At 39.8% G+C, this 15,898-nt stretch overlaps 1 protein-coding gene across 1 annotated transcript; it reads right to left on the bottom strand.

Moving 5' to 3' along the window:
* Positions 1 to 4,376: 4,376 nt before the first annotated feature.
* On the bottom strand, positions 4,377 to 6,202 carry foxd1 (forkhead box D1). Its single transcript, XM_022193074.2, has one exon. It carries the CDS (start codon positions 5,940 to 5,942, stop codon positions 4,908 to 4,910), a length of 1,035 nt encoding a protein of 344 aa, XP_022048766.1. The 5' UTR covers positions 5,943 to 6,202; the 3' UTR covers positions 4,377 to 4,907.
* Between the last annotated feature and the right edge of the window lie 9,696 nt (positions 6,203 to 15,898).

Below are 15,898 nucleotides of genomic sequence, written 5' to 3'. Positions count from 1 at the left end.
ATCCGTGGCTGTTACTGTAACTGTAGGTCTCATCATGGTGTGTACTCATCACTGCCGTGGAGGTTTTCACCATCACTGTGGATCAAAAGCGCGTAAAAGACGCTGAAAGCTTTGTTTTTGCTTCTTTGTTGGCCAGCTGTGGTGAGAGGACTCGAAAGAAAGAAAGAAAGAAAGAAAGAAAGAAAGAAAGAAAGAAAGAAAGAAAGAAAGAAAGAAAGACGTAATGGGTCAGGAAAAAGAAAGAGCAAAAACGATGGCGTTTGAAAGGGGGAAAAGCAGAATCTCTCCCAAAGCCACTCTAGTGTAGCAGGTCCTTGCAATTCTGAGCAGCCTCTAATTAGGGTAGTATTCAGGGGTGGCATTAGTTCCCAAACTTTTTAATGGGGTGGAAAGCGGAGCTCCTTTTAGAGAGAGGGGATAAGTGTAGCGACTGTTCCATACACTGAATAGCAGATGGAGAGATTCTGCGCCTCCCTGGGAGGTATTCACTCTGTTTTTGATTTCATTCCTCGCACTCTCCCCCCTTTTCCAATTGCTCTCTTTTTCTTACATTTCTCCTCTCGTTCAATACATTTCACATGGCACAAAGTTTAGACACATTTGCTTAGGTAATCTTAGAAAAAAAATGACCTAAAGAAGACGAGAAATGCAGTGAGTGAAGAGCTACAGTGAACTGGGTGAAGTCCCTTTATAAATAAATACAATAATGTATTCAATGTTTGCGTAAAACTAACTCCAAACTTTTTTTTTCTAAAATGGGGATCAAACATGAATGGAAAACAAATGCATCTCTAAGTAGAATGACTTAAATTCAAAAGTACTAGTAAATAAAAATGTATCAGTTTAACGTAAAGGTCCGCAGAAAGACGTTTTTTCCTTCCTGATTTGCTTTTATTGAAGATCCTTTACTATATCTTTCCTCACTGATGGCTAGATAGAAAAATAAAATTTAAAAAAGAAAAGAAGAGAAAGAAATAAACTACACAGTTTAATTTACTTTTATGGGGTAAAAGTGGCGTTTTGGAAAAAAAAACTGCATTAAGATGTAAGTAAAGCTATTTTGATGATAATGGTGATTTCTATTTATAGATTTTATTAGTATTTGCAAAAACAACTGAACACAAAGCAATAAAAATGCAATGATTCCCCTTTACTGACGACTTGCAGTTTTCTTCCTGCACTGCACCTGGGTTTGTAAGTACTTTAACAAAGTCATTTTACGATGACATTGTTTTTTCGATTACATCGCAAGAGTTGTTATTTAAACTAAATTAAGCCTATAAACGACCTCACGTGTGTGTGAAGGCCAAAAGAAGTGCAGCTGTTTGCATTTTCGCAGCAGTGTTTAGAATTTTATTTCCCTCAAAAATATTTGCCATAGCAGGAAAAATCCAATTTTGCTTAAATAAGTTAGAATACAATACAGCAACAATAAAATCCTCGTGAATGTTATCCTAAAATTACAAAAAGTCAGATTTTTTTCCGTCTTCCAGCATATGTGAAGCTGCATGTTGTCAGTTTTATTTTGCAGCTGAACCCCTTTTAAGCCAGAAAGCGTTTCTATTTTCCACAGATGTGTGTTTTACACTTTAAATCCTGCATCTTTAATTGCCAGATTCTCCCCAGTATCTGCAGGTTGTTACTCAAAACAAACTTTTTGGTGCTTTGATCAAACTTCACGAGGCCAATTTGAGCCTTTTCCTTTAATAACAACCTGCTTACTGGCCTGCAGCTCAAACTGAAGCCTTTATGACTTTATTTGAAATACAGATGATTCTCACAGCCTCTAACGTCTTTACCCATTTTAGCCCAAAGCCCGGTGTCTTTTATGGGCTGAGTGTTGTGCTTTATCCCCTCTCCTCATGACCTGTGACCCAGCAGGATAAACTGCTAACTGAGCTTCAGTCATGCTCAAGGAGGCTGATGCCCACATGATCCGTGACATTTCATGAAAAGGCCCCCTTTAAAAAAAAAAAAAAAAGCTGCAGGACTACCTATATTCTGCTGCTGCTCAGGAGAAAACATGTCCTGAGATTAATTCTGAGTTACTGCACCGTTACACAACAGTCTTCGAAAGCATATTTGTGTTTTTTCCCCCCTGAGATTCAACAAAACGAACACTTTTAAATAATGTGTGATTTATTTTACACAGCTATACATATAAATATATTTTTATAAATTTTAAATATGGGCTCTAGAGTGGTTTTCGGTGGAATAAATATATTTAACGTGTGTTTTAAATGTTTAAAAATGCGAATAATCGGTTCTATGGTATTTTTAATCTTATTTCCACACATATCAAATGCATCAGCACCATAAATATATTTTGATGGACAACAACCGTGTATTTTATGTCTTTTTTTTACTGATTTTAGTGCAAGTAAAACCATAGCTAGATAGATAATTGCTGTTTATTTTGCGCATTGCGTCTTTTTCATCCTCGTCCTATCTTACGTTTTTCCTTAAACGCGTCTCATGGGGGACATTATATATTTTACCAGTGAACCAGTCGTGGCTAAAATGGCAGCGTAGGCCTCAGTCAGCCACGCAGTCGCATAAATAAATAAATAACGACTTCGAGCATCCACAGAGCATATAGCGCGATAACATGAGGTTTGGAGTCCCAGGAGAAACTGCGCTAAACAATTCTCCTTTTTCCGAGCAAATTGGGTTGAATGTGGCGTTTGAATGCTTAAATTCAGTGTTTCCAAACGCAGCCCCGAATGCCCTCATGTGAATACACCACTGCCTATCACAGCAGTGACGCCACTCTAGGTTACTATATGAGCAAATGCGCACAGACAATGTATAAAAAGGGCTGCTAAAAGGCTTTAATATAAGGCACAGGAAATCCTATAAAATATCACGTAGACAGATGAAAGAGGACATGGGATGAAACACAAGGCAGGCATGTGAGAGGGAGGCTCCTCATGGAATAACACACACACACAGCTAACACACTCTAATGGTGCGTCAAGCTAAATGGAATCCAATATATAGACTGATGCCATGAAATCACTGTGGGCCTGATCATCACTAAACCCTGCAGGGCTCTGGCAGCAAGTGGAAGAATCCCACGCCACGTACTATGACAACATTGCATCAATTCTTATCTTTTATCCCCCCCTATTTAGCCTCGTCTATTTGTAAACAAGCGCATACAGTACAACTGACCTCCTTCCCCACTGCCTGCCTGATCCGTGTGTGCGTGCGCGCGTGTGTGTGTTCCTGTCTGTCTCTCCTTGCGTGTTACATCATCACGCAATAGCTGTCCTCTCATGGCCTAGTGAACTGGCTCTAAGCCTGCACCAATTTAGCCATCTACTACACACACACGTTGCTTTGAATCAGGGGGAGGCAGACACACGCAGGCGACGGGGCGCACACATCCAGTCACGGAAGCAGCCGAGGACTGTACGGTGGAGAGAGAGAAAAAAACCCCAGCAACGTACAGCGCTGATGAAAAATTTAAAAGCAGCAGGTCTGACACATGCAGCATCAGAGGTGCTGCACAACCCCGAGCTCCAGGAGCAGCTTTGGAGATGACTAATGCATTGTTTTTCTTTTTTTTTGAAGTAATCAGATCTTTTACGGCGCGTCTAATTAAACGCAAATTTCTCCGTGCGTATTTGGTTCCAAATTGCTAAGCAGGGGCAAAAAATAAAAGTGAGCGAACAGTCTAGATGCTGTGCGTAATAAGGTGATTTTAACCTCCAAAATGCGTGCCCGTCCGTGAGCCCTGTTGACCCCGCTGGTGCAGACTTGAGGAGCAACGTTTCATTTTCTCTTGTGTGTCAAAAAAACAAGGAGCAGATAATGAAATATCGGACGAGCACTGTTTCCTCCAGAGCTCGCCAGCTGTCGACATCAGCACCGGTGGAATCAGCGACCTGCAGCAGGCAAAATACAGCCCCTGTCTCACCCCGCTGTCCGCTCACCGTAATTACGAGGATGAGTGTGAGAGAGGTCAGATGGACACGCAGGGCCCGTGTGCGCATGTCCCGAAAGTGTGCAACACTGACATGTGAGCGTGTAGCATCTGAACAAACACCGATTTCTGCAGTTGTTAATGTTGTTCGCGGTCCCTGACGCGCACTCAGATGCTTTCTGATAGACTTTTTATCCTCTCTGTACCTGATTCTGACTCTTTTTTTTCTTTTGCCCTTATTAAGTAAACACAACCACAGCGTAAACATCATCAGCAAATGTTCCATGTCTTGCCTTTTTCCCCTATTCCCTGCACCCTGAGGCCGCAGCTCAGGCGTTAATTAATACATTTATTTCCAAACAGATTACTTTTTTTTTTTTGCAAAACGATATTTATTCTTGTTGAAAAACAAACTGTGTAAAAATATCACACTTCAATTACACAATACTTGCCAAAAATGTACAATGTTTTATTACTGAAATAAACACACACTGCATATTATTATAAATGTAGGCTATGACTTTGCTCTCTGTGTTTTTTTCTTTTAATACAAAGTTCAAATCAAAACCTTCCAAACCTTGTTTTGATTTTTTTTTACTAATAGAAAACATGGATGTGTTTGACACAAATACATTATTAGCCTATTTTTTTTCCTCTTAAAACATGTGATCATTTAATAACCTGTCCATTAAGTCCTGAGACGCCCTAAACAGTGACTGAAACGAATCACTTCATGGAAAATACAAGGAAAGTTCGTGTTCAAAAGTCTGATTCACACCGAAAAAAAATTAACATAAATATATCTTCATAAACAGCATGAATATAGGCACAAATAGTGATCGGTATGTCCATCATTCAGCTGCGTGCTATCAAACAAACATACAAAAATAATCCTACCTTCAAAGAGGGCTGTTTTTTGTTTTTGATGCTGTTTCTTTTTTTGTTTTTAGTCTCTTGGAAAAGTTCGGAGTTAAGACATTTAACAGGCGCTAGTGCCGCTCACAACTCTGCTCGGAAAGTTTTCAAACGGGTGTAGAACGGCTCCGGGGTGGACACTCTGCGGCTGGCTGGCGGCTGCAGGCCCCAGAGAGGACGGTAAGACCGGGACAACGACCGGAGAAGTCCTGGAGGGGCTCAGCGAGCCTCCGATGATACTCTCTATGGAGAAGGGGGAGCGCTGCACCGGAGAGCTCGACTTCTGCACCGGGGACGCAGCCTGCACGCTGGAGGAGCCCATGGAGCTGAGCTGCGGGTAAAACCTACTCCTGGCTAAGTCCGTGGTGGTGTGCATCAAAGACGGAGAGGGGATAATGGTTCCTGTGTGCCTGGAGTGCTGCTGTTGCTGCTGCTGCTGGAAAGCAAAAAGCGCAGAGTGTGTGTGGTAGGACTGGAGCTGGATGCCGTATCCGCCGCAGCCGTACGGTCCGTAGCCATACGCAGCAGCAGCCGGAATGAAGCTGTTGTGTTCCCGCAGCAAATCCTGCGTCTGCTGCCGCTTGAAGCGTTTCCTTCGCCTCAGAAAGCTCCCATTGTCAAACATATCAGCTGACTCCGGGTCCAAGGTCCAGTAGTTGCCCTTCCCCGGGTTCCCGGGCTCCCTCGGTATCTTAACGAAGCAGTCATTGAGGGACAAGTTGTGTCGGATGGAGTTCTGCCAGGCCGGGAACTTCTCCCTGTAGTAGGGGAAGCGGTTGCTGATGAAGTCGCAGATCTCGCTGAGGGTGAGCCTCTTCTTGGGGCTCTGCAGGATGGCCATGGTGATTAAGGCGATGTAGGAGTAAGGGGGCTTCACCAGGGTGTTCTTACCCGCCGGCTTGTAGGTATCCCGGGAGGAGGTGGAGCCGTCCAGGCACGGAGGAGGAGAGCCGGCCAGGAGGATGCCGTCGTGCATCTGCGCCACCTCGTCCACGTAGGAGCGCGTCTGCTGGTCTCCATCCTCGCCCTCTCCGACCACGTCTATGTCGGTCTCTTCCGAAAGGATGGAGGCATCCGACATCTCGGAGCTCAGAGTCATGGCTCACACGCGGCTGGCTGTGCGCTCCGACGCCCGATGAGGAAGACGATGAGATGCACAAGCTGCCCTGCCCTCCCTCTTCAAAAACTCATGTGAGGAGGGGGAGAGGAGAGGAGCACGTGTCGCCGCCGGTCAGAGATGTCCCCCAGTTTTCTCGCGATTTCCATATGTTTTCAGCTTTCTTTCTTTCCCAGTGAAGGAGCGACCCCACGCCGGTGCCAGGCTGAGAACTGCGCCGGGGAAACCTGCAAAAGGGCCAGACCTGAATCACACAGGGGGCGGACCTTCTCTGCCTTTTTATACCGCCGCTCCGGTCACGTGGTGAGGAGACGTCACAGAGGCAAAAAATGAAGAGACAGGGAAAAAAATAAATAACAAAAAAAGAGGTCTTTGAAAATTAACTGTGAGTGGTTTTTTGAAAAAAGTTTGGTGTGGCCTACATCCTTTCTAGTGGTCATTCATGGTGGCCTACAGTCCGCACAATCTGGAGCTCTTATTCCACGCAATGTTTTGCACAAAAATAGTTTTTTTGGAAGATAAAAAAGATCTTCAGGGACGTGTAATTGCTGGTATGGTTCTTGCTCAGCTCGGAGCGGATGTTTTCACAATCTTTTTTATTGATTTGGTACTAATGTGGCGCATTAGAGGAGCGCATGCACATTTGGATATTTAATTTGGAGAAGCACAAGTCCAAACTGTCTGCGCAGGACATAAAGTCGTGCGCAAAAGGGAATAACATGCTTGTATACATATTAATTAATATATTATATTTTGAAGAAGACCTGTGATAACTTATTATAACCCGAATGTCTTGTGAAATCTACTGCCGGAGACTGGTGAGACACATCCAGGCAGCTCGGTTTGCGTGATCCGGTGGTTATCTAGATTATCCGCGAGCCATTTGTAATGGAAAAGAGTCAGCTGTTAACTCGAATCAGTCACGGGTCACGCAGAGCATGCAAGCCCCACATATAAGGCCTCTGCCGTGCGTCTGGAGCACGATGCTGTGTGTGTGTGTGCAGTGTGTGGACATTTCCGTTCATTTAAATGAATTACATGGGATGGTTTTATTTTATTACGTTTCTTTGTATAAGAGAAAAAATATCATTAAGTTTGGCTGTAAACACATCAGAGGAAATAGTGTTAATTTTATTATCAGAGGACATTTGCCAATGTGTGTAAGCTTAATAAAGACACAATATTACAAACATAATTCCCTGGATTGTTAAACAAATGTGTCAGATTTTAAAAAAATAAATTAAAAATTAAATATTAATATTTAAAAAAAAATATGCACGTTTGTTGATTCTGCACTGTTTTTATGGGGTTGGCTTACTTTTTTTGGAGACATTTTTAGATTATCCAGTCAGAGTGAATATAAGTGAGGTATTAAAGACTGAAAATAAATTATTATTTATTCAGTTTTACCTCTGGGCCATTTTCTTTCGGCCGTTCAGCTTTCCTTTCACATGAGACACTTTTTTATTATTTTTAGATGTGGGGCTGTCACTTCTGTCGCTCCTTTCCCATTTTCCCGTGAGCGACAAAAAGCAGACGAGCTCTGTAATTTTAGCAAAAATAAACAGAATAAAAGCAAAACATTGCATACTATTAAACTTAATCAAACTATTAACGAATAAAAATACAACGAAAGTGTAAAATATTTAGCTTTTCTAACCTAAACAGGGGAGTTATCACTTTTCATGCGTGCGTAAAAACGCATTTGGACTTCTGGTGTGAATCTTTACTTTAAACTGTATTTGCTGTGTGGCCCCTCAGTAACTTTTCAGACGTTCACATTAGTTCAGCGCCATCAAGCGGTGAACTTGTCTCACAATTAACAAAACACTTTCTGGCCCACAGAAGACAGAAACTGTTACAGCTGCAGAAACTTCCAGACAACTTTCATTAAATTGACATTTTTTTGAATAGAGTTTGGTAGAAAGTGTACCATTATGTCACAAAGCTTTATATTCTAAGATCTCTAGCATGATCTTTAAAATTAATTAGTATTTGGGATGGTTGGGAGCTAAATATACTTACACGTAATATGGATCAATAACAAAATACAGGAGTTGTTTTTTAATTTAATTATAACTGCAGCCTTTTTACACTTTGATTTGGCAGGTTATTCTCTACCATCACTGTACAGAAACTTGCACATGCAACCCCCTCCAGGCGCGCTTTGCATTAATTAACTGCAGTGCTTGTTTTTATTATTGATTTAAAATAAATTGAATGCATCCGTGCCGTTCACAAATGTAAATAAGGTGGATTACTGCAACAACTAAGACTCGTTCATGCGAAGGCTGATGTTTATTTAATAGACTATGATCCTCAGTCATTTGCCTCGTTTACTTTTATCTGAACAGCCTAATAAATCACCACTTAGTAAGAACTGAGACATGATTTCGTGACGCAGACTCAACACTCTTTCGTAACAATTAAAACTGTAATCTAATTTATTAGAAATTAATTAAACACCTTTTTTCAAAAGTACTTCATGTAAATTTACTTAAGAGGGTCGCGTGCATGAAATAAATGCTTTAAACGTAAGTTAGTCCTCCTTAGTTTTATTCTCAGACCTGAAAGGAGATGGAAATCCAAAACTCGACATCAGAAGTGAAGTGCGGATTTACAGGATATTTGAGGAATGAGTAAATGTATTTCAACCCAAGACTGGAAGATCCGAAAATACATGCGACTGATGCTTGTATTCCAACTAATGTGAATTAACTGACTCGTACTATCAGGAAAAGCATTAAATGAATGGCAACTGGATATTTTTTTCTTGACCCAACTCTTAGGACAGCATCACTCGCATGTGAGGTGCTAAATCACCTCTGAGGCGTTGGTAAATTTCTCCTCTGCGATCCGACGGTGTCTCCGTGCCACCAGGAAAGCACTTAGCTGTTCAAACGCAATCCCTGCCTGCCTCCTGCTCTGGCAAAAGCCCTGAGTGTCACCTAAACCAGTCGGTCTGAGGCTGGGCCATGTGATTAACGTGTATCACATGCAGAAAAGGCGAGATGCTGTGCGTGCTGCAGACTGGAGAGGAGACCGCAAATGTGTGGCTGCGCAAAAAGGAACATCACACTCAAACCATATTAAACGAATATAAAACCAGCTTAAATAACGAGTATTTGTTAGAAAAGTAAAACTAAAAGGGAAAGTTTAGAGCACCAGTGCATTTAAAGGGTTCAAACTATTCTGACGTAGCCAAAGTGGTGACACTTTTTTCTCATTTTACGCATAAAAAAAAGCTCAGTCTCACATCTAGCTCGTCGTTTTTCCTCCACACTCCTCCTGAAGTTATAACTGATGCAAGATTTTTCAACCTGAAGACTTTTCAGACAAGAAAAACACTTCAACATCTGACACTGTGGGAAAAATGAAACTCTTTAAGTCCATTTATTAAGTTATTCAGTTTTTTGCATCCTTGTGAGTCACTCCAGAAAGACTTCTTTTCGTGCATTTATTGATTAAGTTTCAAAATCTTGTTTTATATGAAGAAAACTGGGGAACATTTAACACACACGAGCTCAAAAAGTTCCTTAAACACAACATGGAGGTCCCTAACTCCAGGTCTGAGATCAGTCAGGGTTAGAGAGGACTTGGGAATCAGAAAGAAAAAGAACATATAATTGCTGTTATGTTAATTATTAAGCATATACTCTAAGAAATTTCCCTGTAAATTAACAGTAAAGACCTGGCAGTTATTCTACAGTAAACCTATTGCATTCCACAACAACAGTTTACTACTGTAAAAAAAATATTACAGTATTATGCTGTTTAGAGTTTATGCTTACAGTACATTACTGTCAGTATTTTGGTGCCATTATACTGGTATTTTGCTGGTTGTGCTGTAATCTTCATAAACAGTTTACTACTGTAAAATTGATATCAGAGACTGTGATGATATGAAGTGCTAACATTGCCAAAAAATAATGATTTTAAAATGTCACATCTCAAAATGGAAGCCCCAGGAAATAGCATAGCATAGAAATAGCTCAGACAAGAGAAGACTTTTAGACATTAAGCTTTTATTAAACAACTGACTTATTAAACCCATTACATTTTAGTAACATACAATCATTTCCTTGTGCTGAACAGGTTCTCATTCTGCATGTTCTAGTTCAGCTACACTGAGTTTGGTTTCCATTTTCCCTGAACTGTGACAAAAGATACCTATATATCATTTAAATGATTTGCATTGAACACATTCAGCAGCTAATAAATTTCAAGCTATTTAAGTCTTGTCAAATAAAATCTATAAAAACAATTAATGATGTTTAACAGGTTGTCAACAATCCGTTTAAAAATTGCATATCACACTTCAGGTACCCTGCCTTCAGAATCAGTCTTTCATAACTCATGATCATGTTCAATAAACACCAAGTCATGGAAAAAAACCTGGAGCTTCAACACTGAGACACCCGGACTGAAGTCATTTAGACTGAACCGAACACAATACTGAGACTTGTTACCTTAAAATGACAACATGGACATCTGGTTGCAGACTGGGCGTTTGCTTTGTGAAGGTGAGGTCCTGTGTGGAGAGGTGTCGTGGGTTTACATGAATTCCCACTCAGAGTCAATAAGTCTTTTTATAAGGGAGGCTACACGGGGATTTACAGTAGATGCCTTTTCCTGGAGCAGCTTCCCGACCTCTTGGACATCACCTTCTCCTGGCTGTTCTTTGTTCCCCTCTAAGGGTTGATATCAAGAAAGTGCCTACACCGAAATGACAAAGAAAGAATATATTAGGTGTGGTAGGCAAATATCCCTTAAACTTAATACGGTATGGAACTCTGTCACATTCATCAAAACAAACAAACAAAAAAGCAGGAAACTCAAATTATTAAGCAAAACAGAGGCTTCCACTTAAAACAGCTATTTAGTTCAGTACACATTTAAATCTAATTTTTGCAGTCGTTTGTATAACACACAAATTTACCTTCCTTAGAGAAAAGCAACATGACATATCCTACAAACCTTTTTAAAACTTGAAATTAAACAAATGGTCGAGCGCAGACAAGTACATGTGGAGATTTAATAACAGATCGGTGGAGCATCATATTGTATATTTGATTGACATTTACACAAAGAAGAGATAGCTAACTTAACCTAGTTGGATGTGGTTACTTAGAAATTCATTTTCTTGGTCTGGTTTAAAAGAAACACCCAAAGTTTTGTCCACTCTGCAGCCAAAGGGGTGCATGCTAGCTAGCTAGCTAACAGTCTGGAAAACATTAGCATTCATGCTCGCGACTCGTGGCCAACACCAGGCAGTAACTAACTTGGTTACTTTTACGTTACTGTCAAAGAATTAAACATAAAACTGACTGACAGAATAAAAAGTAAGGCTGACTTTTTTTTTTTTTTTTTAATCACAGTTACCTTGTTAAGTGAACCACCGGAGCAGGATGGATCAGCGACAGGTGGTCCGTGCTGGTCAGAGCCGGGCTGAAATTCGTCGTCCTCAATTCTTCCTTTTCTCCTAATTCTTCCCTCAGTAATGAGTAAAATCACTGATGCATAATATTTTAAACCTATTTCATCACTCCTTTGTGTTGGCTGTTTGCTAAATGCGGTGATGTGCAGGAAGATCTGCTGAGACAAGTCCCGGTCATTCTGCTCCAACAGTCACACTCAAATCAACCCAAACCAGAAAAATACCGTCATGTATTGAAAGATTGTACAGTAGCTTGCTGCTAATATTTTGTTCTTAAAAACACATGAATTTACAGTATTCAGCTGTGTTTACAAAGAACGGTATGTTACTGTACAAAATATGCTGTATTTTTACAGCAATTTGTTACAGTGCAGACATAACTATTAGGCCCATATTCTGTTTCACGTTTGGCTTACATGTATTGTACACTCTAAAAAGTGCACTTGAGCTGCAGTTGAAGTAAAATTCTGTTTCCAGTGATTCTCATGTATCTTCGGCAAAGATGAGGATGATTTACTTTTGTGGATTCTATCAACTTGAAACTACAATTTGTCCCTTTAAACAGATATAATTTCAGCAAACCTGCAAATATTAGGTTCACTGCTCCTTTAGTGACACACAAGATCTAGAATCCTAATATTGAATTAATTTATCCAATGTAAGCATGTTTTCTGTCTCTCTTTGAATGATTATTTGAAGACACAAGAACAGCTAAATAACGTAATCATTAAAATATCTTTTCCAACAATTTGGAATCATCATCCTCATCATGCAAAAAGGGCACAAACACTCCACGGCTAAATGCTAATGTACTGACTGCTTTCATAAAAATGAAAATAGTCACCATCATTACATATAGCTGCACAGCATCTCTCAAAATCTTGGCTAAATCATTGCATTCAACAAAGCATGAAGTTCCTCCAAGAGCCCATCGTTCTGGAAGAATCCACTCAGTGAAGTAGTTATGTCTAATTTTAGCATAACATTCTATAGATGAACTTCAGTGAAGCTCTGATGACCATCCCACCTACTGGCTTTACTTACTGTTTTTCCAACATGCACCTCTTTCATCTTTCTGGTTGCACTTTGTAATCCTGAACCAAACAGAGACTCTTGCTGCCTTAAGGAGGTGTTGAATCCTTCATCTTTGTTCTTCGCAATGACCTGACAACAGAAAATATACTTATATAAGACATTTCATTAACCAATGAATCTTCTGTCCAAGAGATCTCAAACATTTGTGCACATTCTGGACCTCTATTTGCTTCAGAAAGAAAACCTCTCACTCTTGAATGGGAAGAATCTTACAGAAGATATAAATTAAATCAGAAGGAATCACTGACAGGATCTTATTGGGAGGCAGCTGGGAAAAGAAATGACAATTCCCAGACTTGCTTGAGCTAGACTGATATGTTTTTATCTTTGTAAATGATAATCACACTGTTCAACTTTTTCAGGACTGAAGCATAAAGAGTATGTTTTAAGTACATAAATATTATAATTATTATTTTACACATGTTAAAATGTTAAAATCCCCTACTAACACATGCTTCGTATTACAGTGGTACTTTAACCCTTTAAGCTTCAGTCAATTCCAGCCGTTTTCAGTACAAAAAATCGCTAATATTCTATTTTTAAATAAAAAAAATTCCGAAAAATATGGGGAATATTGGACGCGCATCGGGAGGTGCATTTCCTTGAAAACGACCGATTCGGGGATTTTATACGACTTCAGGACATGTTTTGGACAAAATAGTTTCCTGGCTTGTGTCGTCTGGATAAGGTTGGATTATGGCCGTTTTTTGTGGAATCTTTTTTTTGTGTGTAATAATAAACCCGGAAATGTGAGTCGCGCTGTGTGCTTTGAAGCCATGTATAGAGAACGGATGGATGAATATTTGTTTTTGTCGGACAAATGTGTTTTTCTCACCCGCTGTGGTAATCGCATCTGAAAGTGGTTTATACCGGCGGATTCATGAGAATCTAAGCTTTCCATCGGTGTATAGTGTTTGTATAATCGCGTTTGCACCCGTCGGACATTCTTGAAATTCCTATGCAAATTAGTAGGTGTACCGCCGGCGGTACACTGAAGCTTAAAGGGTTGGAAGTGCTTTGGTGAAAAGAAAACTCCTTCCTGCAGAGTGTGTATATTAATATATGCCGGTCGACTTTTCCATGTTGAGGGTTTATTGTATTCAAATTTCCCACCGAGAGGGCCAACGTACCGTTTAGTAGGGCCCGACCGATATCCGTTTCTTGATCTGATTCCAATATTTCACCAAACAAAATTCTGATTACTGATTAATGGGCCAATTAATTTAAGATATATAATGAATAAAACAACTAAATTTTGGTCCTGCAACACTTCTTACAACAATGATATAAATTACAGGAAGAACATTCTACTGTTTCACAACACGTTGCCCTTTAGTATTTGTTTAACATGCAACAAAGCATTGAACCTCTGAGAAATTATATACCCTTAATTTAAAAAAGAATCAATCTATAAATGAGTTATGAAATACATCTGGTCTTGTACTTCTTGTTGCTGCAAATTTGAGGTTGGTTAGAGTACAGGTGAACTTACTGGCAAAACATTATTTCTGCAGCCCTCTGATGCCCTTTAACGTTAAATCACATTTTCTCTACTTCATTATTTTCTTTGCCATGAAGTCATGATTCATATGAACCAAAATAAAAACCAGAGATGCCTTTCTCAGATGTCAAACACGTCATCTTTGACAGAGTTGCATTTTAAATATATAATGGTCACAAATAGTCTGACACTAATGTTACTCCATAACAACACGCAGTTAGTTGCTGTTACAGCCTGGGTCACGTTATAGTATTTTCTGACAAATTAAAATTTAGACTGACATCATGACAGTAGCTTAAGACAGACAATAATATTAATCGTTTTTAACTTCAACTTTCATATTAACTCAAACCGGAGACATGTTGGGTCATTGTTAATTTCACAACGTCGTTTTAAACTTACCTGTCGGCTCAGCCCACTCCTGTAATGGTGCCTGGTTGTAGCTTACTCCTGAATGTTACTGAGAAGACAGCAGTGAGGACTGAGGGTTGAATGGAGTCAGAGCTCCACGTGTTGGGCAAACGGTACAAGGACATCATTCTGCTCCGACATTTAACAGCATTTACTGTTTAATGAGAAGTTAAAAATATATCGGCGTTTAATCGGCAAACACCGGCCGATGGTGATTATTTTGAAAAGGGCTGTTGCTGACGGATAAATCAGTCAGGCCCTACTGTTTGAAGTCTTCCATTTCAACTTGTTTTGTTCTGCCACCACCGGCTCAACGGCCCATTTGCGCATGCGCGACGGAATGCGCTACGGTAAGACTACTTGGACAAACTTCCCGAAATGCGTTGAGGAGACGTTTCAGGGATTCTGTGCTACAGGTGTGTTAATTGCATTAACATTTTTTTATATCAGATTAATAATGATGATGGATTGATCCCCGTTTAAAGTAACAATAGTAATAGCAATACGTTTGCCCAACCTTCAAATCTTATTGGTCACACTTGTGACTGTCCAGGATCTGGCAGGTAAAGTTAATTCACTAAAACTCTGATGCCCGGATTTTGTTAATGCAACACCAGTGTTAGTGTAAGAGAAAGTAGCAATGATGACTGTAATTGTTGTAATACAGCAGACAGTTGCCTGTGGTTCATCCATAAGCATCACAGAGAGCACAGCACAAAGTTTGCTCCTTCAGTTGACAGCAGTGCACACATATCTCAAAATTTTAACAGAAGTGAAGTTTAGTTTGTTGCTTCTAGTTCTTTTTAGTAGTCTTTTTTTCGGTATTGAAATTACAAATAGGTGCCCATGGGTGAAATTTGTCCTTCAAATACAGCAACATGTGTTTTCCCCTGAGCCATTTGAAATGGTGATCCCTTTGGTAAACAAAATGTTAACTGTATTTTTATTAATTTATGTGCATCAGATAATTAGTAACCTTCAATGAAAAATAAAAAATCTAAATACATCTGTATGTGATTTCTTTACTCCTATGCTGTCAGTTGAAGTACAAGCTTTTGTACTTCAACAACATAATAGAACTCCTAAAAGTTTTTCAGCTCAAAATATTGCAAAGATGGTATATTTCACAATGAATGTATAACCCATGTTTTTATGGGCTGCTCTAAATGTGCTGTTTGGCTTTCCCCTCTTCAGGAAGGACACACTGTTTGTAATTGACGATGCTTGTTTGTTCGTCCATGAATTGGCCTTTAATACTTGCTGGTAGTCTTAGAGAAAGACATGAGTTGATGGCTTCATATCTTAACAGGTTTAATTTACACCTCCAAGCACCTCAAATTGTCCTGTGGAAGGGCTGACAGTTTCCAACTTAATGTGTGATCTACACTGTTGAAATACACCTATGTCCATGTTAATTATACATTTTATATTATAATAAAGTCATCTTCAGATATCTGCAGCCCAGAATCATGTATGTCCAAAGACTGATCTGAA

Source organism: Acanthochromis polyacanthus, chromosome 18 (genome assembly GCF_021347895.1).
Source record: "Acanthochromis polyacanthus isolate Apoly-LR-REF ecotype Palm Island chromosome 18, KAUST_Apoly_ChrSc, whole genome shotgun sequence".
NCBI classification, from domain to species: Eukaryota; Metazoa; Chordata; class Actinopteri; family Pomacentridae; genus Acanthochromis; species Acanthochromis polyacanthus.
The sequence above is the reverse complement of the archived record's forward strand: the minus strand, read 5'-3'. Positions and strand labels throughout refer to the sequence as shown.